The 22,170-nt window shown below is 43.7% G+C and overlaps 2 protein-coding genes across 5 annotated transcripts; one reads left to right on the top strand and one right to left on the bottom strand.

Annotated features, from left to right (window-relative positions):
• The first annotated feature begins 2,345 nt into the window (after nt 1-2,345).
• On the top strand, nt 2,346-4,531 carry LOC136475467 (catalase isozyme 3). Of its 2 annotated transcripts, XM_066472941.1 has the most exons (4): nt 2,346-2,415; nt 2,638-4,044; nt 4,132-4,225; nt 4,259-4,531. In XM_066472941.1, exons 1-3 carry the CDS (start codon nt 2,401-2,403, stop codon nt 4,189-4,191), a joined length of 1,482 nt encoding a protein of 493 aa, XP_066329038.1. In that variant the 5' UTR covers nt 2,346-2,400; the 3' UTR covers nt 4,192-4,225; nt 4,259-4,531. The 2 variants fall into 2 exon arrangements, with proteins under 2 accessions (XP_066329038.1, XP_066329037.1); XM_066472940.1 differs by having other exon boundaries at nt 4,132-4,531.
• Nucleotides 4,532-9,762: 5,231 nt separating this feature from the next.
• Nucleotides 9,763-15,770, bottom strand: LOC136470818 (uncharacterized). Of its 3 annotated transcripts, none has more exons than XM_066468553.1 (15): nt 15,406-15,770; nt 14,059-14,803; nt 13,800-13,976; nt 13,568-13,691; nt 12,921-13,032; nt 12,668-12,766; nt 12,278-12,577; nt 12,094-12,201; nt 11,721-11,792; nt 11,565-11,651; nt 11,256-11,327; nt 11,070-11,159; nt 10,480-10,587; nt 10,329-10,397; nt 9,763-10,152 (listed from the first exon to the last, which is right to left on the bottom strand). In XM_066468553.1, exons 1-15 carry the CDS (start codon nt 15,676-15,678, stop codon nt 10,078-10,080), a joined length of 2,511 nt encoding a protein of 836 aa, XP_066324650.1. In that variant the 5' UTR covers nt 15,679-15,770; the 3' UTR covers nt 9,763-10,077. The 3 variants fall into 3 exon arrangements, with proteins under 3 accessions (XP_066324650.1, XP_066324652.1, XP_066324651.1); XM_066468555.1 differs by having other exon boundaries at nt 13,908-13,976; XM_066468554.1 differs by having other exon boundaries at nt 13,800-13,907.
• Nucleotides 15,771-22,170: the final 6,400 nt, after the last annotated feature.

Below are 22,170 nucleotides of genomic sequence, written 5' to 3'. Positions count from 1 at the left end.
CTTATGCAAGCTCGCATAATGCTCAAAGCAAGTCCATTAATGTATGTAGTAGTATTGGCTAATACGTTAGATTTGGTTGTATTAGACAATGCGGATTTGCACAAGCCGCCATTAGACACACAAAAATGAAATATTAATTCTCACTCCACATACCTATACTAGAAACATGAGATCTCAAGTAGAACATGGAGATGACTACATTCAACAAAATGTAAACAATAAAAACACGATTTCCTCAAACATGGCATTGCTTATGTAGGACTATCAAACAACAAGATACTACATACATTTATGCTAGCTTGGGTTATGCTACGTAAGGTTTAATGTAGACTAAAACTAATGCAAATAATTAATCAGACCCTATATATCTTGCTGTTGGCGCTTTCAATACCTCTTTAGTTTGAAAAATATCACTAGGCCACAAAAGGTGATGACGACGGGTTAATTTTAAACCTCAAAAGTACACATTTTGCCTACCACTACGGATGTTAAGTAATTAATGAAGACACACTGGAAATTGATGCATACCTATCACTTCTATTTTAATCAAAATTGATGGACAATAATGCGCGTCGCCTACCATTTTTCTCTTATACATATAGTGATGTGTCTCTCACTAATATTGCCCATCACCGGTTGTCTAGGCCCACCCCGCCTAAGTAGTTAAAGCCTTTGCGTCTTCACCACAACGTAAAAATCACCTCTAGGATAATGTCCCATGATCCAACTGGACTTGATAACCCAAAATTAAATCTAGCCTATATATATGTTGCACAAGGTATGTAATAAGTTATTGGCAAACTTATATACATGTTGGCATGTGTAAGATATGCTTACATTGAATAAAGTAAAACTAATTCAGTTTTACATTTGATTTGAAGAGACTATTAATTAATCTTGATGGATATTATAGCCCTTTACATTTAGACAAGAGAATCATGATGCCAAGCTAATTAAGCAATGTAAGAGACAAGTCAGAGGATAGAAGCAACATTCGTATAGGACGTGATTGGTAGCTTGGCTGCCTTAGGCCTGGTTGAAGTTCTGGCCAGCCAGCATGACAGGGATGTGTGCGTCTTCACATGTTTGGTATTACTATCTCCTTTGAGGCAAGCATGACAGGGATCTTGTTTGGTTGTAGGAAATCCATACGATTTTCGGTCACATTTACTCGTGTCAATAATGTTGTGCGTTGCTTTTCATGTACAGAGCCAAGCTTAAATTACATAAATATATATGTGTTTTTTTCCTAATAAGAGGCAATCAACCACACACTATACATTAGTGGTGACTCATTAACGCACTAATGAGCTTTTGAGAGACTAATCATGTACGCTAATAACCCCATCCCCATATACTAGTCAAGATTAGCCATGTTGTTGGGAGTGGGATTATCATATCATCACGTACTACGAGTCTAGGCTGTTCGGCAGAACTGAAAAATAAGCAAAAATACTGTTCCGGCTGATTGTGGAGGGAGCAATGTTCAGGCGAAATCACTGTTCATGTGAACAGTGATTTTGTGCGTGCGTCGGCCAGCCAGCCGAACGCACACTACGACGACTAAGGCTGGATAAAAAATTCAAAGCTCGTTAGCTCGCTCGGCTTGTGGCTGGCTCGACTCGGCTCGGCTCGGCTCATTATGATAACGAGCCGAGCCGAGCCAAGATTTTAGCTCGTTAGCTACAACGAGCAAATTTGAGCCAGCTCACGAGCTAAACAAGCCAAGCTTCCAGAAAAAAAAAGTATCAAAACTTATATTGGTTTTTGTATTACTTCTTGTCTTGTACTTTACAATTGACTGGTAACTAATCTAGACCCTATAAATTGACTGGTAACTGGTCTAGATATATTTCTTTTATATTATTATTATTCTTAAACTTTTGAATAAATGTAAATATTATATTTTGTGTATTTTTTATACCTGGCTCACGAGCTTAACGACCTAGCTCAAGCTTTTAACGAGTCGAACCAAGTCGAGCTGACTTTCTGGCTCGTTAGAATAATAAGTCGAGCTGAGCTAGTTTGTTATGAGCCGGAACGAGCCGAGCCAGCTCGCCTCGACGACGACAGCGATGCATGCCGATCCTCTTATCTCCTTGAGATTTCCCCGGGCCACCTCAGATCAAGAAATGCAAATGCAGTGCACCTATCGTGTACCCAGCTAGGCATCAGCAATACCCAAAGTTTCCACACGAGGTGGGCCCCTGCCACCTCATCCCTGTCTTATCGGGGCGCTTCCGGCCGGGCCCACATGGCAGTGGGTGGTCACTAGTGCCGGCGAGCGCACCGGGCGGTGACGCTACCCCTCACCTCGCCGCTATTTAAGCAGCAAAAGATTTGGAGAGCAGCCACACTCCTCCACTGTCCAACGCTGCACACTTCACTAGCTGAATCACAATGGATCCCACCAAGGTGAGCTCAAGCTTCTTCTTCCTATCTCCTCCAACCATCCATCTTTTATTTCAGAATCGCTAGATATTGATTGCTAACAGCTATCTAAGCTACTTTGTTGGTTTTTATAAACTTATATATAAATCATACATACACGCATGGATACAGTTTTGAGTATATACAGTAATTAATGTCAGTATGATGGTTGCATGCCATGATGCCTTTGTGTTCATGCACCTGCAGTTCCGTCCGTCGAGCAGCCACGACACGACGGTGACGACGACGAACGCGGGAGCGCCGGTGTGGAACGACAACGAGGCGCTGACGGTGGGCCCGCGCGGCCCGATCCTGCTGGAGGACTACCACCTGATCGAGAAGGTGGCGCACTTCGCGCGCGAGCGGATCCCGGAGCGCGTCGTCCACGCGCGCGGCGCCTCCGCCAAGGGCTTCTTCGAGTGCACCCACGACGTGACGTCGCTGACCTGCGCCGACTTCCTCCGCGCCCCGGGCGTCCGGACCCCCGTCATCGTCCGCTTCTCGACGGTGATCCACGAGCGGGGCTCGCCGGAGACGATCCGCGACCCGCGCGGGTTCGCCGTGAAGTTCTACACGCGGGAGGGCAACTGGGACCTGCTGGGGAACAACTTCCCGGTCTTCTTCATCCGCGACGGGATCAAGTTCCCCGACGTGATCCACGCGTTCAAGCCCAACCCGAAGTCGCACGTGCAGGAGTACTGGCGGGTGTTCGACTTCCTCTCCCACCTCCCCGAGAGCCTCCACACCTTCTTCTTCCTCTTCGACGACGTCGGCGTGCCGACGGACTACCGCCACATGGAAGGGTTCGGCGTGAACACCTACACCTTCGTCAACGCCGCCGGGAAGGCGCACTACGTGAAGTTCCACTGGAAGCCGACGTGCGGGGTCCGGAGCATCCTCACCGACGAGGAAGCGGCGCTGGTGGGCGGGAAGAACCACAGCCACGCGACGCAGGACCTGTACGACTCCATCGCCGCCGGGAGCTTCCCGGAGTGGAAGCTGTTCGTGCAGGTGATGGACCCGGACACGGAGGAGCAGTACGACTTCGACCCGCTGGACGACACCAAGACATGGCCGGAGGATCTCCTCCCACTCCAGCCTGTCGGACGGCTGGTGCTGGACAAGAACGTGGACAACTTCTTCAACGAGAACGAGCAGCTGGCGTTCGGCCCGGGGCTGGTGGTGCCGGGCATCTACTACTCCGACGACAAGATGTTGCAGTGCCGGGTGTTCGCGTACGCCGACACGCAGCGCTACAGGCTGGGCCCCAACTACCTGATGCTCCCCGTCAACGCGCCGCGATGCGCGCACCATAACAACCACTACGATGGCGCCATGAACTTCATGCACCGGGATGAGGAGGTGGATTACTACCCGTCCAGGCACGCGCCGCTCCGGCAGGCGCCGCCGGTGCCCGTCCCGGCGAGGCCGGTGGTGGGGAAGAGGGAGAAGGCTAGGATACGGAAGCCGAATGATTTCAAGCAGCCTGGGGAGAGGTACCGGTCTTGGGACGCCGACCGGCAGGAGAGGTTCGTCAGAAGGTTCGCGGACTCGCTGGGGCACCCCAAGGTCAGCCAGGAGCTCAGGTCCATCTGGATCGACCTCCTCTCCAAGGTAAAACATCGACATATTACTGCAGTATACATGCATGTTGAATGATGATTGTTAGTTACTAATTGTATTTATTTACTATGCATGCAGTGCGACGCATCGCTGGGGATGAAGATTGCCACCCGGCTCAACATGAAGCCAAACATGTGAGTGATGGCGATGGATCGGAGAGCTGCTGGCTGCTACTGCTACTGCTGCTGCTGCTGCTGCTGCTGCTGCTGCTAGTAGTGAGGTGAATAAGCTAGCTAGTGTGGTTGAGCGAGGCGTGTCCGAGTTGTTCTTCAGTAGTACTAATCGTCCACCGCCGTTCGTCTTTCCTTTCCTTGTCATCGTCGTCAGGTCAAGAAATAAGCGAAGAGCCAGGACTGGGCATTCGGTTTAAACCGAAAATTCGGTTTGGTTTGTTCGGTTTTAGTAAACTTCGGTTTCCAGCGATGAACACTCGATTGATTATTTCAAAAATGCAAAACTGACGAGTTCGGTTTCAGTTTCCTAATTCGGCTTTTCGGTTTAAACCGAGATGACCGAAGTCTTCCTGCTGACCTGCTCCGCTCCTCGCTGATCTCACTCGAAGTCGCTCCTGCCGCCGCGGCCGTGCAGCTCCTCTCCCTGCTCGTTGCGTCGCTCGCCAGCTCCGGCAAAGGGGGCTCGTAGCCGCTGCACGCCCGCTTCGGCACTGGGCGCTCGAAGCCGCTGCAGCGCCCGCGCAGCTCGGTGCTCCAGTTGGGCGCTCGTCGGCGAGTCACACCCAGCCATCCATGTCGCTTCCCCCTCGCGTGGCCGTCGCGTCGCCGCCGCTCTCCCGGTAGGGTTTGGGGCAAGTCCGCTCAAGGCCGCTCGCCTGCTCGGGTGTCTGTCTCGTCGCGTCATCTCGCGTGGGGGCGGGGCCAAAGCGGTGGTCTGGTGGAGTGGCCGAGTGGGCCTGCTAATTGGGCCGAGGTGGGCTATTGAGGACGGGAAGAGGGACACGGGCTGCTTAGCTGCTGAGAGGCAAGAGTTGACGAATGTTTGGTGTTCTCGGTTTACAGTTCGGTTTTACATAGGAACCGAACACCGAACCGATGTTTCTAAAACTAAAAACCGAAGCCGAACCGAAAAAACCGAACTACCGACTGTTTGGTTCGATTTCGATTCGATTCGGTTTGGTTCGGTGTTCGGTTTTCGGTGAAAAAGCGCCAGGGCGACGAAGAGCAGCATGAGCATGAGACATACGTACATGTCACAGCTAGTAGACGACGACAAAACTGCGCATGTGCATCAGATCGATGCATATCATCCTTAGCCCAACTATAGCCCGTGTACGCGTGTCCGGATTCGTCTGTAGCAATGCAAGCCAAGCGAAATGGCTCTGTTTTTTATCATTACAGCATGTACCCTGCTAGCTGAAACTGAATGTGTATCGAGTTATTAAATTAAAGCAACATTATATAATTGCATTATTACTCCCTCCCTCAAGACGGTAAAAAATCGGTGCAATTAGAGGTATTGATGATAATAATAACAATATCAGTGATATACTCCGTGTATGGCAGTAATAATAAACCTATAAATCTGCCCACGACATGGCTTGCTGTTAACTGATAATAATCATCGTGTTTTACCGGGCTGTTCGCTGGTTGTTTTCTGTCCTGATAAGCCCGGTTGGTGCTGTTTTGTTGTGAGAGAAAAACATTATTAGCTGACTGATAAGCCTTGGCTGAAACCAATAAGCGAACAAGTTGTACATCTGTGTCACTTGTTTGACAACGTTCTTTCCAGTTTAGAGACTGTTTAGCAGTGCTCCTTTTCGCTCTGCTCTGCGTGAGAGAAGCCAAGGAATGTTGCCAAACAGTGATTTTGCCGCCCACTCCACGAAAGAATTGAGCGGAGCAGCTCACCGTGCTTCTGCTATGTGGGGGAGCGAAAAAAAAACCACTACGCCCCTCGATCTCCACCTACGCCCCTCTCTGCTTTTCTGTCATGTCACCGACGTTCACAAAGGAGGCGAGGTTGTCGCTAGGCCTGGACCTCATCGACAGCATTTGCTCCATCCTCCATGCGACGAAATGATAAGCAGAGGCGACCGTGGCGGTGGCGTCATCGAAGCCCTCCTCCGCCCCAGCTTCTGTGTGTGGATCCTGCGTTCATGCCGGCCTCTACCCTACCCCATCTTGCCCTTTGTGATCCCTGTGTCACGCCTCTCCGCTCGCGCCCATTTGCGTCGTCGAGTTGGTGCAACTAATGAAGAGTGGTTTTTTTGGTGGGGAGCAAATAGATCTAGAGCTGGAGCCATTAAGAGGAAGAACCATGTAACTGACCCTTATGTGTCAATTTCTTATCCTTTGAGGCCCAAGCAGTTTAAGTATGAATGGTATGGTGCAAGTCATGTTTTGTTCGTTTGTAGAAATAATGGTTGCTAAAGATATATATGTAAATACTTAATCGTGGTTAGCCACACACTTGGCCTTCCACCCACATAGTGGGGCCCAATCGATAATGTATTAACCTCGCCTAGCAAAGATGTTCTTCATTTCAGATATGAGAACACACAGTCTCTCTCTCTCCTCTTAGATTAGAGGCATGATGGTTTATTTAGGATTGATGAAGAAGCCCTAGGCTTAGGGTTGGAGGGGTTGGGGGTTGGGAGTTCGAGCTTTGTATGACTGGCAGGCTCCTAATAGTGGTGATGGACGACGGTTGGTGAGGGAGCCGACAATTGGGAGTTGAAGGAGTGTGGACAATAAGAAGAATCGTCGTATGGACGAGGAGTTGCCTTGGTTAATGAATGGCGGGGTTAAAGAGTGGTAGGTGGAGTGGCTCGATGGCAAGATCGCCACTATCCGTGAGCGGTGGTTGAGGGGTAGTGAAAGTGGGGAGGGTCATGAATAAAAATGCAAATTCCTATTTTTCCTTTTTTTAGGTATCCATGTGACAGGGCTTCTGCTGCGTCAAAACATTGAATTTCGAGTATAATACTCTCTCTAACCCAAAAAAGAAATGTCATTATCACTTTTCGAGAAATCAACTCATCTAAACTTCGACCAATTATACATAAAAAAAAGTTACTAATACTTGTGATGCGTAAAAAGACAAGCCTTGATATTTTTTTTATAAACTTAATGAAACTTACAAAAGTTTGACTTAGTCTAAAACTAGATGACAAATTTTTTTTGTGGGAGTATAAGAAAAATCTCGCGACAGAGTCATGGCCCATCTCGGGCCTAAACTCGTCGTACTCCGGGCTACATGCCCATCTGTGTCCATATATGCATATGAAGTGGCGAAGCCCAGCTCAGATCGCTTGTCCCCCACCAGCCACCACACCAGTCGAGATGCCGCCGGCGGCGGCGCTCATGGACGAGCTGGTCGAGGAGTTCCTCATCCGCCTCCCGCCCGACGACCCCGCGAGCCTCGTCAACGCCGCCCTCGTCTGCAAGAGGTGGGGCCGCCTCATCGCCGGCCCTGCCTTCCGCCGCAAGTTCCGCAAGATCCACCGCACCAAGCTGCTGCACATGGCTCGGGGCCAGGTCTGTAGGCGGCGTCGGCGGCGGCGGCAGTGATGGCGCGGCCCGTCCGTCCGACCCGATGGATCTGTGCGACGACGGTTTCAAGCCGTGGACTGGATTGGCTGCTTGCTGCTCTGCAATCTGCATCTGCTGGAACCAGGAAGCTGAACTGAACCCTCGCTACTGCCATCGCCGTTGTTCATAAATCACAATCATAATGTTTGCAGCCGCGCAAAGTGACCAAACTCATTCATGCCTTGCATACGTTGTGGTTGCCATGTACTCCATCCGTTTTACATTACAATAATTTCTCTAGTCGTGATTGACTTTTCTATATACATAATTTACTTTACATAGATAACTTTATTGTGTATCTGGACATAGCGTATATGTCAAGACGAAACGTATATACATAAAAAAAAGTCACAAACTCACAATGACTTAAAATCTAGGCCTCGTTCGCTTCGCTAAAAAAATAAATCGAAACACTATTTTGACTGATTTGTTGTGAGAGTAAAATATTATTTTGACTGAAAAAAAAAAGCTGAAAAAGACAGGCTTAACACACCGTGACCTTTAGCGAAGCGCTCCTAGAAAAGCTTAGACCACTATAGCGGCTGGTAAGAGCAACCGCAGTGTTGTAAAAAGCGTTGCTCGGATAAGAGAGAGAGTCGGAGCATCGATTTTCCAATTGCAGGTTACAATGCTTAGTTAGAAAAATCTGGCATCGAGGAATGTTGAAGCATCGGTGCTGAGTGGCTAGAATATTATTCAGTTGGATGAGTGTGGCCGTGCAACTAAAAAGCTGCTGGGATTAGGCCCCACGTGTTTTACGCATATATGCTACCATTGCAAGAAATAGCAAGTTCCAGCATCAGTGCTCTATGTCAGTAACAAGATGTTTGAAACCCCAGTAACATTGCGTCTGCTCTTAGCAGTCTAATGGTTTCTAAAAAAAAATAGCCTATATAACCTAACAACTTGTGGATATTAGTAGTTTTTTTTTTAACATATGCCTAACATTCTTACCCAAACACTTGTCCATATCATAAATAGCTAGATGAATATAAACAAAGGGTAAATGAACCCATAAGATCATTCGTTAAGCTCACAAGAGACATTAAGAGGACATCATAGGTTAAGCTCATAGCAAAATACAAAGTGCATCTAAGGTCCCAACCTCAATCACAAACAAAAACAGAAAGTCTGAAACACCCTACAAAAGCACACATAGCTCACAAGAGAAGCAAAAGTTTAAGACTCAATTCTCCTCAACTCATCCTCTTCACAGATCTTCTCATCACTAAAACCGCTATACTATAGCAGCCCTAACGCTACCCTATTTAGGCCACGTTCGTTTGAAGGGGAACGGATCCCAGGAAATATTCCAGGCCGGATTGGTTACCTAATTTGAATAAGCTTTAGGCAACCGGAATCGTTCCTGCCCGGGTTTCAACCGAAACGAACGAGCCCTTAGCAAGTTCGAGACTCAATTCTCCTCAACTCATCCTCTTCACAAATCTTCATCATCACTAAAACCGCTGTAGCAGCCCTAACGCTATCCTATTTAGTGGCTCTCAACAACGTATATAGCGGCCTTAGCTGTGATAGCAGAAAAATATGCAAATTCTTACCAGCAGCCTATTGAAAACGCTATAGCCCGCTATTTAGAACCTTGCTTAAAATTTTAAATGGAGGGAGTATGGCTTAGTTCTCGCTAATAACCACGTGATTCTGGTCGTGTTATTGCAGGGATTTAAAGAATAGTTTCGTATTTTATTCTCTACAAAGGAAAGGTTGTAAAGATTGAAGGGTGCAGCACGCAGAAAAATAACCCTGGAATATATATTACTCCTTTCATAAAAGAACTTGTTATAGTCTACTGTATGATTTCGTCATTGAGCTTGAAAGTACTTTCCTCTTGCACATTATCCCAAATATGGTACAACTACATTGCCTCTAATTTGGTACAGCCGTACCATTGCAGGTTATGGTCAGTGTACACTCCAATTCCAAGTAAACATCTTGGTCGGTTTTAAACATACGAAACTTCAAATGGAGACACGATGAAAACGTGGTTGTTGACAACAAAATGAATCGCAAATTTTGTCACCATTCCGAAATAAAAAGAAATCTGCAGGCATGCAACAAAATTAAGCCTCTTCTCTGCTTTATCAGTGACTTTTAATCAGATATAATCCTTATGCTGTTCCAATCCAGCTAGTTTGCCAATCTCTTCGCAGAAACTTTAACCAGATATACTCATATGTGACTGGGACAAGACAGCTGGTGAACCCACCTCGTCCATGCATGGATGCATTGCCCAAGAGCGTGCTCTGTTCTGGCGCAGGAGCCCAAAAGAGACCATGGCATGCACTATCAGGTTTCACAGGATTTTCTGTACAGACCTATGCTTATACTTGGACCCCTCCCTGGAAAAGGAGGAAAGCGAAAACAAAATACATCCAAATATTCTATGCGTCAAACATAGGCGTCATGGAGATCCTATGATATATGCTATATATGAAGGAGCAATGGAGATCCTAGCTATTCAGATAACCCGATTAGTGCACATCAAAATTGCCTCTTTCAACTCTTCTTTCCCAAGTGTTGTCTCCACCATCACCTGCACAACAGCACATAGTATATATATATTATGTCACCATGTGGCCAGCTATAGTACGTTTTCAATCTAGTTCCACACAAAATACTAACTATTAAAAGCCTACTGTCTCTAATCTACTGGGAGTTGGACATCTCGTTTAATTTGAACCACTCACTGTCTGAGGTTCAAGTCCTTACCTCTTGAACATTGTTTCCATACCGTGCCAGGAGCTTGTATTTCGGACCAACCACAGGTGCCATGTAAACCTGCCAAGAAATCATTTTTGTTTAGAAAAAACAAAAGCTTTCAGGGGAGTGGTAGCTCCAGGAACCAAGGTGCACATCTTACCTGAAATGTCGGAGCTAACCCTGGGCTTTGGAAGAATCGTCCTTTATAGAAATCTCTTACACCCTCTATTTTCTGCAGCTCTTCCATAAGGGCATCAACCTCAGGCCACTACAAATTATTCAATCATGGATCCAAGGGTTACAAGAATGTTATGGCATAAATGGAATCGTCCAAAGACACCAGAAGACATAAAAGAGATGAGAGCAAAACGGCAAAAAGACCATAAACTTCATAAACCATTTCAGGGCACGGGTTATCGAGGCCAGGCATTCTTAAACTCAAGACATGGCCATTGATATAAAAAATGTAGCTTAGAATGAAGGCAACCAAAGAAAAGGAGCTGGATCATATGTGGGAAGCTCCCAAGCTTAAAAAACCATTGGTAATTCAGATTGAGCAGTCCAAGTTTTCCATGGACTCTATGACACAGGAATGTCTGCACCGCGACACAAACCCATCTGTGCACACAAGAAACTACAGACCACAAGCTGACGCAAGTGGCGGAGTAACATGAGCCCATACAGGAAAGGAGGAATGCTTGGTCCTCATTGTACATGCTACACTATTGTAGGTCATAATTTAATGCAAACCTCGAAATCTGCCTGCACAGGTTCAAGAGCTCCACCAAGTGATAAATCCTCACCAATCACTGCTTCCAAAGCACCTATGGATGGATTTGGCTGCATATCGGAGTTCAGTGCAAGAATTAACAAAGGAATAATTGAAACCACCAATTAACATACTCACAAATGTGGATCAAAGGAATGCTCCAGTACCTTTACATCTTTAAGTGACAAAAATATACGGCTATTATTGTAGTCCAGTTGAATAACTTTAGCATCCACAACCTGAAAACGGAAAAACAATTCTCAGAAACTATAGCACTATGAACATTTTAGCAGTATTAAACAAAACAAAGACAAAAGATAAAATCAGATAAAGGTGACAAAACCTATGAGTTTTTATCTCACATTTCATCGACATACTCATATAAAAAAGGTAAGATATTGTTCTGAAAGGCCAACAGATAAAAAAGGAAGATGATAAATACAGGGAGGATCACAACAGCAAACTGCGAGAATTACCTGACCAATTTTGTAAGAAACTGCTGGATCTAAGGTGTCATCCCACGACACTTCCCACTGCTGAATCAATGCAGGAACACCTTCAACCTTTGAAAGAAATAGTCAGATGATAATATTTGATGAAAATAATAAGGCACTAGCAGGAACTGGATCTACCTCAACAAATATCCCGAAGTAAACAAATCTCTTGATAGTGCACTGAACAATATCTCCTACGTTGAGCCTAGCCTGCAGAATAAGGAAGTAGTGAATAGTATGCAAACCAATTAGGGTAATAGAGAAAGTGTCTTTCCGTTTCAGCTGTGAGTGGGACTACAAAAATGTTGCGGTTTCCAGTCATGAACTCGTGATGCAGAAAGAAAGAGTCAAATATTCAAATACAAGACATCTTGATTCCCCCTCCTACTTGCTCTTGTATATCAGTGCTTTGCAACTAGATAGATAATTCGACGTTTTTGTTGACGATTTTTCAAGTTTGATGGCATAAATATATCCATAAAAGTCAGGAGCATATAAACAAGGAAAGTACCATCAGGTTTTTCTTTTTCTGGATAAATTCTTCACTCTCTTTTGGCTTCATAGAGAAAAATATCCGCTTGGAATTTCTGTCAGCCAGGACAACTGATACTCGGAGTCTCTGCGAAACAACAGCACGCTAACTACAATAATATCAATGCACAAAAAATGATAGGACACTAAATTCAGATGCATACTTGACCAATAAATGAAGATAAAAACTTGGATTTTTCTTGGTTGTATGCTCGAATAAGATCTTCAAACCTCGGCTTAGATGACAGAGATTCTTGATCCTCACCAGCTATTTTGAAAACTGAGCTAGATTCTGGTTCTATGTTCCTGTCATTAACCTCAAAGCTATCCTCTAATCCCAAACTCTGCTTGTACAAGGAAGGATCGCAACCCTTCCTTCTTAACCAAGTCTCAAAGGCTAAGAATTTCCACTTTGTAGCAAGATTACGGTATGGTAAGAAACCTATCAGAGAGTCAAGTGACACCTGGCAAGGAAAACATAACAGGGCTCAGAAAAGAACAGTGCTATAGTTTCATAAAATAAGAAAATATACGAAAGCTAACTAAAAACTTACGACAAATCCCTTTGCACTGCAATTTATAAGCTCCACCTCAACCTTTTCTCCAGTACTTGAGTAATGCTCTAACCTTGTCCAGTCACTCTCTGTGATGTCCTGCATTAGTGACTCAGTAACTTAATATCAATATGAAGGTCAAGTACAGCCCTATAAGGAGAACACCTAATGCCATTGAAGCTATATCCACACTCTAAGAAGTGTTGTTGTTGTGCAAAACCTTTAGAAGCTAGCTCAAATATTAGGAAGTTACCTCCAGTTTTGATGGTAAGACATTTCCCCCATCATCAACATAATTTTTATTATCAGTAGCATTCATCTTTCCATCTACTTCAGATGGCAATATTTCAGCAGATTGGTTTTCTCTACAAAGTAATAAACGCCATGTTAGTTGTAAGATAATAACATGCATGAAACCTTAATGACACAATTATTTTGAAAAGCATAAAAGCAGGGAACAAAGGAATGCTCAATTATTCCAGCCACATGATGTTCCTAATATGTTACCAAAATGGTAGATGTGTACATGTCATAATCACCTACATGCAATCACAAGTACATGAGTGTGGAGTAAGCAATTAAATGTGCACGGAACATGGTAAGGAGCATTTCATGTTCCTAAAAGAGTAAAAGTTATTTAAACAAGAAGGTTTCAGGGCATTAGCACAGCAATAGCAAGACACATGTGTACTAGATAACTTTACAAAATTAGAAAAAGTAAGTGAATATCATGATGAGAAAATACAGGCGTGAAGTAGAATTTTCATAACCACGGTACAAATCTTTGCTTTTCAACCATTTCAGCAATATTTTCCATGTGATCTTCAAATAAGGATCCAGATATCTAGTGATAAAAGTTATGTGCTAAAAATATAACTGCATAGTTCCTGAAGTAAGAACCTTTTAGGTTTTCCTTGCAAGAAAGCCTGCATAGAGAAATTGTTGCTGGTAGCTGATTGGTTATCTGCTGGTCCAGCAGAAGTACTTGTTTCTTGAATGAAAGTTTGACCTGATGGCTGTAGTCCTTGAAAACACCAACACAATATTAGCATAATAAAAAAAAGGCGTACCCAGTGCAAAGAGCTCCCGCTCTGTGCGGGGTCTGGGGAAGGGTGTTAGTGGCAAGCCTTACCCTCGCCTGTGCAATGCGAGGAGACCGCGACTCGAACCCGGGACCTTCCGGTCACAGGCGATAAGACTCTACCGCTTGCACCAGGCCCGCCCTTCATGCCTTCCTTACCTGCAGTAGAATCGTCATCAAGCCCAGATGATTCATGAACATTTTCAGTTACTAATTTTTCATCAAGACCTGAAATTTGGAACATATGCATCATCAGCTTCAAAAGAACTGTTTAACATTTGGCTAACTGTTTGGGGGCATTGTACCTCACCATTTGATTCTGGCTCAAGTTCGCTGTTATCCTCTGTAGCAGAAACTGTGGCAGGGCTAGCAGAGGCATTGTCCTGCTCTGGATTAGAAGTATCTTTTGCAACATCTGGCTTTTGAAGGAGAGAAATGTTCGTTAAGTCCTCGTTCATATCTTTCCTCATTTTTAGGTTAATATTTGGCTTGATTTTAAGCTTCGGCTTCAAATCATCATCCTCACTCTGATACACGGTGGGTTTCCGCAAGGTGACATCCACCTCGCTTGTTCTTGAGATGCTCCCCACCTCACTGAACTCTGTTGCAGCAGCTAAACTCTCTTTACTGGGCCAACTATCTTGTATTGGAGTGCCCCGTACCTTTGGTTTGCTCCCAATTGGCCGCGACAAGATCAATGAAGGTGCATCTTCATTTGCTTTGCTTCCAACTGGTCGCAACGGAGCCAGAGAAGGCTCATCTTGCTTCAGTTTGCTTCCTGCTGGTCGAAGCAAAGTCAACGGAGGCCCGTCTTGGATAGGTTTGCCCATAACAGGCCTGAAAATATTCAAAGAACTTTTGCCTTCGGTCGGCTTGCTTGTTGTTGGACGTGTCGTATTCACAGGGGATCCACTTTTTGATGTGTTAAAACCCTGGTCCTTCTTATTAGCTTCCATGCACTCCCTCAGAATATCATCTAGCTTGTCCTTTTTTGTGGCAATTAGTTTCTCTACATCGAGGGATGAGGCATCCGGATCTGACTTCTTAAGAAGAATCTGAAAGAGTCATCCCATAAAATATGCAAGTCAAATGAAGTGATAGTAACCATGCTTTCGGTACACACTAGCAAAGCAGATAGCATCATGTAAACAGAAGCTAATTAGGAACAACTCCTTTGTTTCCGATGGAATTCAAATTTCATCATGCACCTGTAATCTACCTTTTTATTGTTTGGAGTCGTCATTCTTTTCAAAAGCCATACTACTGAGAAGCCAAAAAAAAGGTTTATGTTGTTACAAAATTAGCTGGATTGTGTTTGAGAAATTTAACTAACCCAGTAGGACCAATCTATACAGGTCAGGTATATGAAAATTTTACCACGCATGTCACAGTATTCTTTATTGGATTGCCTACAACTGAAACAGTAACCGAAGCGGCTAACTTAAACTGTCAAAGTGAACACAGTTGCTGCTATGAACGATAGTACTAGCACCGATCCTTTTAATATGATTAGCAATAGAGCAATGTGAAATGAAATCGAACCCCAAAGCACGCCTAAACTTCCATTCAAATAGTGAGCAAGACAACATTTTTACGCTGATCATCATATTATCTAGCTACAGCCACGAGATAATCTGAAGCAAGAAACGGGGCGGACCTTCGCGACGGTAAGCTTGGGGTCCTCCCCGAGGAACCTGCCGAAACCCAGCTCCATAATGTCCCACTTGTCGAGAGGGGGCAGGTCCCCCGCGTCCCCGGCGGCGTGCGGCGGCGGCGCCGGGACGAGGCGCACTCGCCCCGCGCTGGAATGCGGAGACCCGCCGCCGACGCGGCGGTGGCGGCGGAGGCGGAGGATGAAGGGGCGCGTGGCTGCGGTGCCGTAGCCCGCGAACACGCCGGCCGCGGGCGCGGCACCCGCGTAGGCCTCCATGGCCGGCCGGCCAGAGCAGTCGAGCCGTCGAGGAGTGGCGAGGAGGAGCTCACAGGACGCAGATGTCACGGCGGCAGTGCCGACTGCCGAGGCAAGATAACGTATCGAGAAGTGTGTAAGTGAAGGCGGGGACCTGCGAGTACGTGTTCACAAGTAGCAAGAGTAGCACGGTGGCATGTGGGCTAGAGGCCACATTGTACGCGGGCTTAGGGCCTCTTTGTTTGAGTTTCTCCACCTAGGAATGTGAAATTTTGCTAAAAAAAACTAGGAATGTCAAATTTGTTTGGTCGTTCTTAGGCCTTGTTTACGTCCAGGACGTAAAAGTTTTGGGGTGTCAGCCATGAGAGTGTCGTATGGGGTGTTTGGATACTAATAAGAAAACAAATTACAGAATCCGTCAGTAAACCGCGAGACAAATTTATTAAGCTTAATTAATCCGTTATTAGCATATGTGTTACTGTAGCACCACATTGTCAAACCATGTACTAATTAGGCTTAAAAGATTCGTCTCGTAAAGTAATCGCAATCTGTGCAATTAGTTATTTTTAGTCTATATTTAATACTTCATGCATATGTTCAAACATTTGATGGAATAGGGTGTAAAGTTCTGGGAGGAACTAAACAAGGGCTTAGTGTAGAGTTTCATTATGTTACTTTTAATAACGTACTTCATCCGTCTCAAATTATAAGTCATTTCAAAAAAATTGGAGAGTCAAACTATTTCAAGGTTGACCAGATTTATATGATAAAATAATAACATTAATGATGCCAACTAAGTAATATTAGATTTTTTATTAATTATATTTTCACTAGATATATGTCCGTGCGTTGTACCGGATCATGAATTTTTACAACCACCTATCGTGATGGATTTGATCATTTTTTTTAGAAAATAATAGAACGCTAATAAAGAATTTTGCTGTGAGAACCCTAATCTATTTCAAATCCATCCAGGCCTCCGATTTAAAAATCTGTTTAGGCCTTTTTTTTCTTTAGTTATTCTTTTATCTAGGTGGTTATTCTTGTCTCTCTCTGTTCAATAGGACCCGTTAAGGCCCGTTCGTTTAGGCTGATTTCCGGTCAGAACGTTTCCCGGCGATGGTTGGCCATATAAAATACAGCTACGTTCCGGTCCAGATCGGTTCCGACACTCCCTTCCCTCCAAAACGAATGTGCCCTTAGTGTATCTGCAAGTTTGCATGTACCGTGCTCCATCGGATGGGTATATAGGCTGGCGTAGAGGACAAGTAGAGAGAGATACTCCTATTGGATATCTCGTTCAGTTACGGGAGACCCGGGGCAATCAGGGGAGCTACGGACCTACGGACTCCGGAGACGTGGGCGCAGCCGCATAGGGGAGCGGGCTGATTACGACGCGAGCGCGCACACGAAAACACGTTTGACGAAAGTCCTCCCTATTTGTTAGTCACACAAGATAGTATACGAATTTAATGTATACGAATTTAATGTCATAAATCTTTGTGATTCTTTCTATAATTTTGATTAAACTTAAGATGTTTTGACTCTCCAAGATTTTTAGAATGACTTATAATTTAGAATAGAGGTAGCAGAAGAAAAAATAAACATAGATTGAATTATCTGACCGATCTATTGGATGATGCAAGGGCTGCGAGCATGTCTCCATGTCTAGAAGGTTTTTTCTATCCACTTAGCTCTTCATCGACCATGCGCGACAAAATCCTAATAAATCGGTGAAGATTAAGCGCCTACATTCCTATAGCAACCACATCGACTGCTGCAACTCTTATAAAGGTGACAGATGGCATCTACTATATTCGTTCAAAATTGTAGGTCATTCTGAATTTTCTAGAGACATAGTATATAACTTTTGCTACGCACCTAAATATACATTATGTCTAGATACATAATTAAAACTATGCGTCTACGAAAGCTAGAATGGCTTTTATTCCTTCCGTCCACAAAAGAATACAATTCTCGTTTTTCGAGGAGTCAAACAGTTCGATCTTTGACTAAATTTATTTTAAAAAGATATTTATATTATATATTATCATAATAAATTTATTTAGATACATATATGATAATATTATTTACTATAAACATGGTCAAACTTGAGTTAGCTTAAGTGGCACGGATCCCATAATTGTACCGTCTTATGTGGAGGGAGTACAATTTGTAATGGAGGGATAACATAATTTTGGCTAAACCCTAAGCACCTAATTAAGATCCGTATCAGGTTAAGATAGTGATGCTTACACCAAGATTAAGATCTTCTAAGTATATGTTAAATCACATATTTATGCTAAGACCTAAGGTTATATCAACAATAGTCAATAGGAGGAGTAACATACGTATCGAGAGACCAACAGGTCAACACCGAGATCCATGTCACAATAAGCAGGTTCGACTTTGACCTCGAGTCCTGAACCTGACGTACAACCACAGCTAACACGTCGGCGACTCGTCGATCCATCCACATGCATCGGCGTGTTCAACAAGGCGATTTCTCCTTGGCTAGCTTTACCTAGCTAGCTCCATAAATCGTTTTCTCTAATTAGTTATGTATTATGTGTACGCGTTTCGTTCCTTAGCTTTATTTATGTAGACTTTTCAGCTGGATTTATTATTGTCAAACTATTCAATTAATTGGGCATGCGGCTCACGGAGACACATTTCTTCTCATTTCTCTCACCGCGGCTACATACACACATCTACCCAGCTGCATGACACGTGTTGCGATACTGGCCAATCATTAACTAATTTGTTTTTGTTTTTTTTTAAATCCATTATAGTCGTTCATGGTGGTCGGTCATACAGTGGTGTAACCGCTGACGCCGTACTGGCTTCTCCAGGATGGGTGTATTCATTTTAATAATTATAATTTAGGTACATATTAATTAAGTTGATATGGTTGTATATGGAATATATTTGTATACTATTGGTAGTCATATAAGGGAGATATTTATATATATATATGTTGCATTTCTACTGTAGAGAAGTGAGTTGAAGAGCATGCTATAAGTTGCATAGTAGAAATATAACATGGTGATCTATAGAATCAATTTCTATCTCCCACCCTATGAATTTGAGATAGGCTTATTTGCGGGCTTGGGAAAGTCGTAGAATATTAAATTTCAAGCCAAATATTCTAATCTAATAATAAGATTCCAATTCCTCCCTAACGAAGGGTTCCAAACAGCCCAGAAATGTGCTCAAACACGGTCACAGGAAAACCCGTGATGAAGTGTTTGTATGTTTGAGTAGAAAGTTGAAAATTAGTCGGTTAGAAAGGTTGGTTCCTTGAATTATCGGAATGTGTGCAAAGGGGAGCATCACCTTAGTACCTTACCCTCGTCTCAATTGGTGGTCCTTCGTCTCTTTTGGAATGTGGATTTTTTTTCCATGTTCCATGTGTTTTTTCTATCAAAATAAACTAATTTATGTAAAATTAATTCATCAGTTGTTTAAAATTCCTGCGTTTTAAAGAAGTCTTGATAAGATAGTTACTGCACTATTGTACCTTTTAATATTGTGGTGGCACAACGTTTTAATGCTACTGACCCCAGTGTACGATTAATATATATTATAATAGACGAAATGGAATCAAACACCATCAAAATACTTAATTGTTAATTCCTACTTCGTCCGACTCAAATGACTTTATTTGTATTCTCATATATATAGTTTAGTTCCGTGGAGCAAGATGGGCATGTGTTGTATTGGCTTGGCTCTCGCTCTTGGCTCTAGTAGTAGCTTCGGCAGAGAAGTCGTCGAAGAAGCCGTACCAAATGTCTCAGGAGGATGAGCTGTTTTTTTGGTACATGAGAAAAGCTAGAGCTATTTTTTATATATATAGAAACCGGAGCTATATAATTTGTGGCTTTTTTTTCTCTCCCGGCAGGAGTCATGCCAAATAGGCTTTAGATGTTCCTCATACTGGTTGTTTTTTTTTTATTCTCTCTGATAGTTTAGTTGAATGATGGCCGTTGGGAAGAGCTAAAGAACAGTAGTGCAGGCTAGACGGGCGCTATAGCTAGCTGCACTACTATTCTGAACGTTAAAAAGTATGTTTTAAAAAAAAACAAAAAACAAAGTAGAGGTATATCGCGTTCATGCATGTACCTAAAATACGTTGCTGATCGATCTCGTTCAATTTTCTGCTTGTTCGGCTGGACTAAAAAAAAAAGCACTGTTCATGCTGGTTTTTTTTGAGAAAAAAATACTGCTCCACCTGGAAAAAAAAAAAGCAACCAGCGAGCCGATTTATGCCAACCGAACATCTTGTTTGTGGGCACCAGCATGCAAAATATAAATAAACCTTTAGCAAAGGGATGTGGCGCAAATAACCTGTTCAATACTTCAATCCAACTTTATTGGAACAAAGAACGCGCCATTGGTTTATGTGGTCCACTTTGGGGCGCGTGCGCAGCAACAAGGGAGAAAAATAGAGCCAGGTAATACACATATTGTAGTCTAAGTCGTCTCTCCGCTGCGTTCGATATCTTTTTTCTTTCTTTCATTTACATTAATTATATTGTTGCCTATGTCTTACTATCGACTACGTACTGTTATCTTCAAAACTCATGGCATACATGGAAAAGCTAGCACATGAGTCATGGATGCTTACGGAGGCTTTGACCGCAGTCACTACTATAAAATTGATTTTTAGTGACAACTCACTTTATTTAGAGAGGCAGAAATCTGAAAGGACTCGTCTATAAAGATAGGCTCATTTTCAGAGACAGACTTTATAAATAACCATCTTTGTAAATATGTTTTTTAGAGCCAATGTTTATGTGGTCCACATTTGAAAACAGGCTAGAGGACCAATTAAAAGGACCAACGTGTGTAGCCATGACCAATATAAAGTAGGAGTAGATGATTTTATTCTCCCACTCCGCTCACCTGCTGCGCTCCATCTCATTAATTATTCTTCACCCATGGCGCCTCTCCTCTCTCTCTCTAGATCTCTATTGGACTCTCGGTATCCCTCATCCTCAAGGCGAGTCCCTTCATGCTATGGTCTACCTAGCTATTCGATGGCGACGGATCACGGACCCTTAGGCGACATATCCAAAATGGACGACTTCGCCCCGATTTGTCGATGCAAGGGATATGATGCGTGGGTGGATCTGTGTATCCACCATACACCTCTGGACAAAAGCTCACCTAGAATGAGCTAAGGATCTGACGGATTCGACGAAGTATTTAATTAATGTTACTCCGTTTGTTTTAAATTGTAAGTTGTTTTGGTTTTCTTGGGTAGATAGTCTTTGCTATGCACCTAGCTAGATATACCCTATGTCTTAGACACATAGTAAAAATATATATATAGCTAGAAAAGCTAAACAATTTACAATTTGGAAGAGATGGATCGAGTACTAGGTAGTTGTTATACCGGGTAGCAGGAAGGTAGGGCTTGAAAACCAGAATTACTAACTTGTTTTTTTTTCCAACAAATGCATAAATTAATCTTGCATATTGGTGTTCAAATTAAATCAGCGTGAATTCAAAAGAAAAAAAAGACAGAGTAGATATCTTATCTCTGCTAATAAAGAGAAGAAAGGGACCGTTGAATGCTTTATTCCAACGCGTGGTACGTACCACGACCATTGGCAGTACCACACACTTAGGAGAAAACTAATTAAACCAACTTAGGATTTACGGATTTAGAACGGGGAGAGAGTACGTGCTTATCTCAGCAGAGACTTTAATTTTTGCGACAATGCTTTGCATGCATGTTATTATTACTAGTTGTTTGTCTTGCATTGTTGCATGACCATCAGAGAGGAAGCGATTACGTATATACGTGTAGGACTTTCTCCTAAATAATAAAAGAAAACAAAGTAGATTAAACTTGTTTTTTGTTCCACACATGCATGCATGCATCTTGTATACATTGGCCGGTGTCCAAATTAATCAGCACGAGTTTTGAAATGAAAAGAAATAAAAGAGAGAAATATCATATTCCTCAAATAATAAAGAAAAGCAGAAGGGGACCGTACGTCGGATGCTTAATTCCGAGGAGCTAGCGCGCGGCGCCATCATCGATCGATCAATGACCTTTAGCTTCCATTGTTATTCGGTGGGGGAGGAGAGGAGAGGACAATGGCATGCACGGAGACGGAGATGGAGTGGATGGAGCTAGAAAGGCCACAGAGTCTGTGGGCGCAGCGGATCCCATCCACATCGAGATCCGGCGGGGAGGGAGGGAGGTGGCGCGCGCATTGGACGGGGTGCATGCATGAGAGGCGTACGTGAGCACACGTAACCGCAGCCCTGCCCAGAGACCTGCACCCCTCTCTGCCTGTCTCTGGTGATATGATGATTTTTTTTTTTTTTGACAAGGAACAACTTTATTTCAGCAGCAGGCAGCTGCAATCAACCGTACAGATTCAGCTTGTTTATTGGTTGGTTTTAGATAGAATTTATATAATATTTTTCTCTCATAATAAATTTTAGCACAAGTAGGCCTAAATCAACCCGCGAATTCAGTGCATCCAAAAGAGGGCA

Source organism: Miscanthus floridulus, chromosome 8 (genome assembly GCF_019320115.1).
Source record: "Miscanthus floridulus cultivar M001 chromosome 8, ASM1932011v1, whole genome shotgun sequence".
Lineage (NCBI taxonomy): Eukaryota > Viridiplantae > Streptophyta > Magnoliopsida > Poales > Poaceae > Miscanthus > Miscanthus floridulus.
Note: the sequence above shows the minus strand (reverse complement) of the source record. Positions and strands in the feature narration are given on the sequence as shown.

Coding starts and splice junctions, on each gene's coding strand:
- LOC136475467 (XM_066472941.1), top strand. Junction 4,045..4,131: donor GGATCGACCTCCTCTCCAAG/GTAAAACATCGA, acceptor CTATGCATGCAG/TGCGACGCATCGCTGGGGAT.
- LOC136470818 (XM_066468553.1), bottom strand. CDS start 15,678: ATGGAGGCCTACGCGGGTGCCGCGCCCGCGGCCGGCGTGTTCGCGGGC. Junction 13,692..13,799: donor CTCGCATTGCACAGGCGAGG/GTAAGGCTTGCC, acceptor GGTGTTTTCAAG/GACTACAGCCATCAGGTCAA. Junction 12,767..12,920: donor TCTTACCATCAAAACTGGAG/GTAACTTCCTAA, acceptor TCACTAATGCAG/GACATCACAGAGAGTGACTG.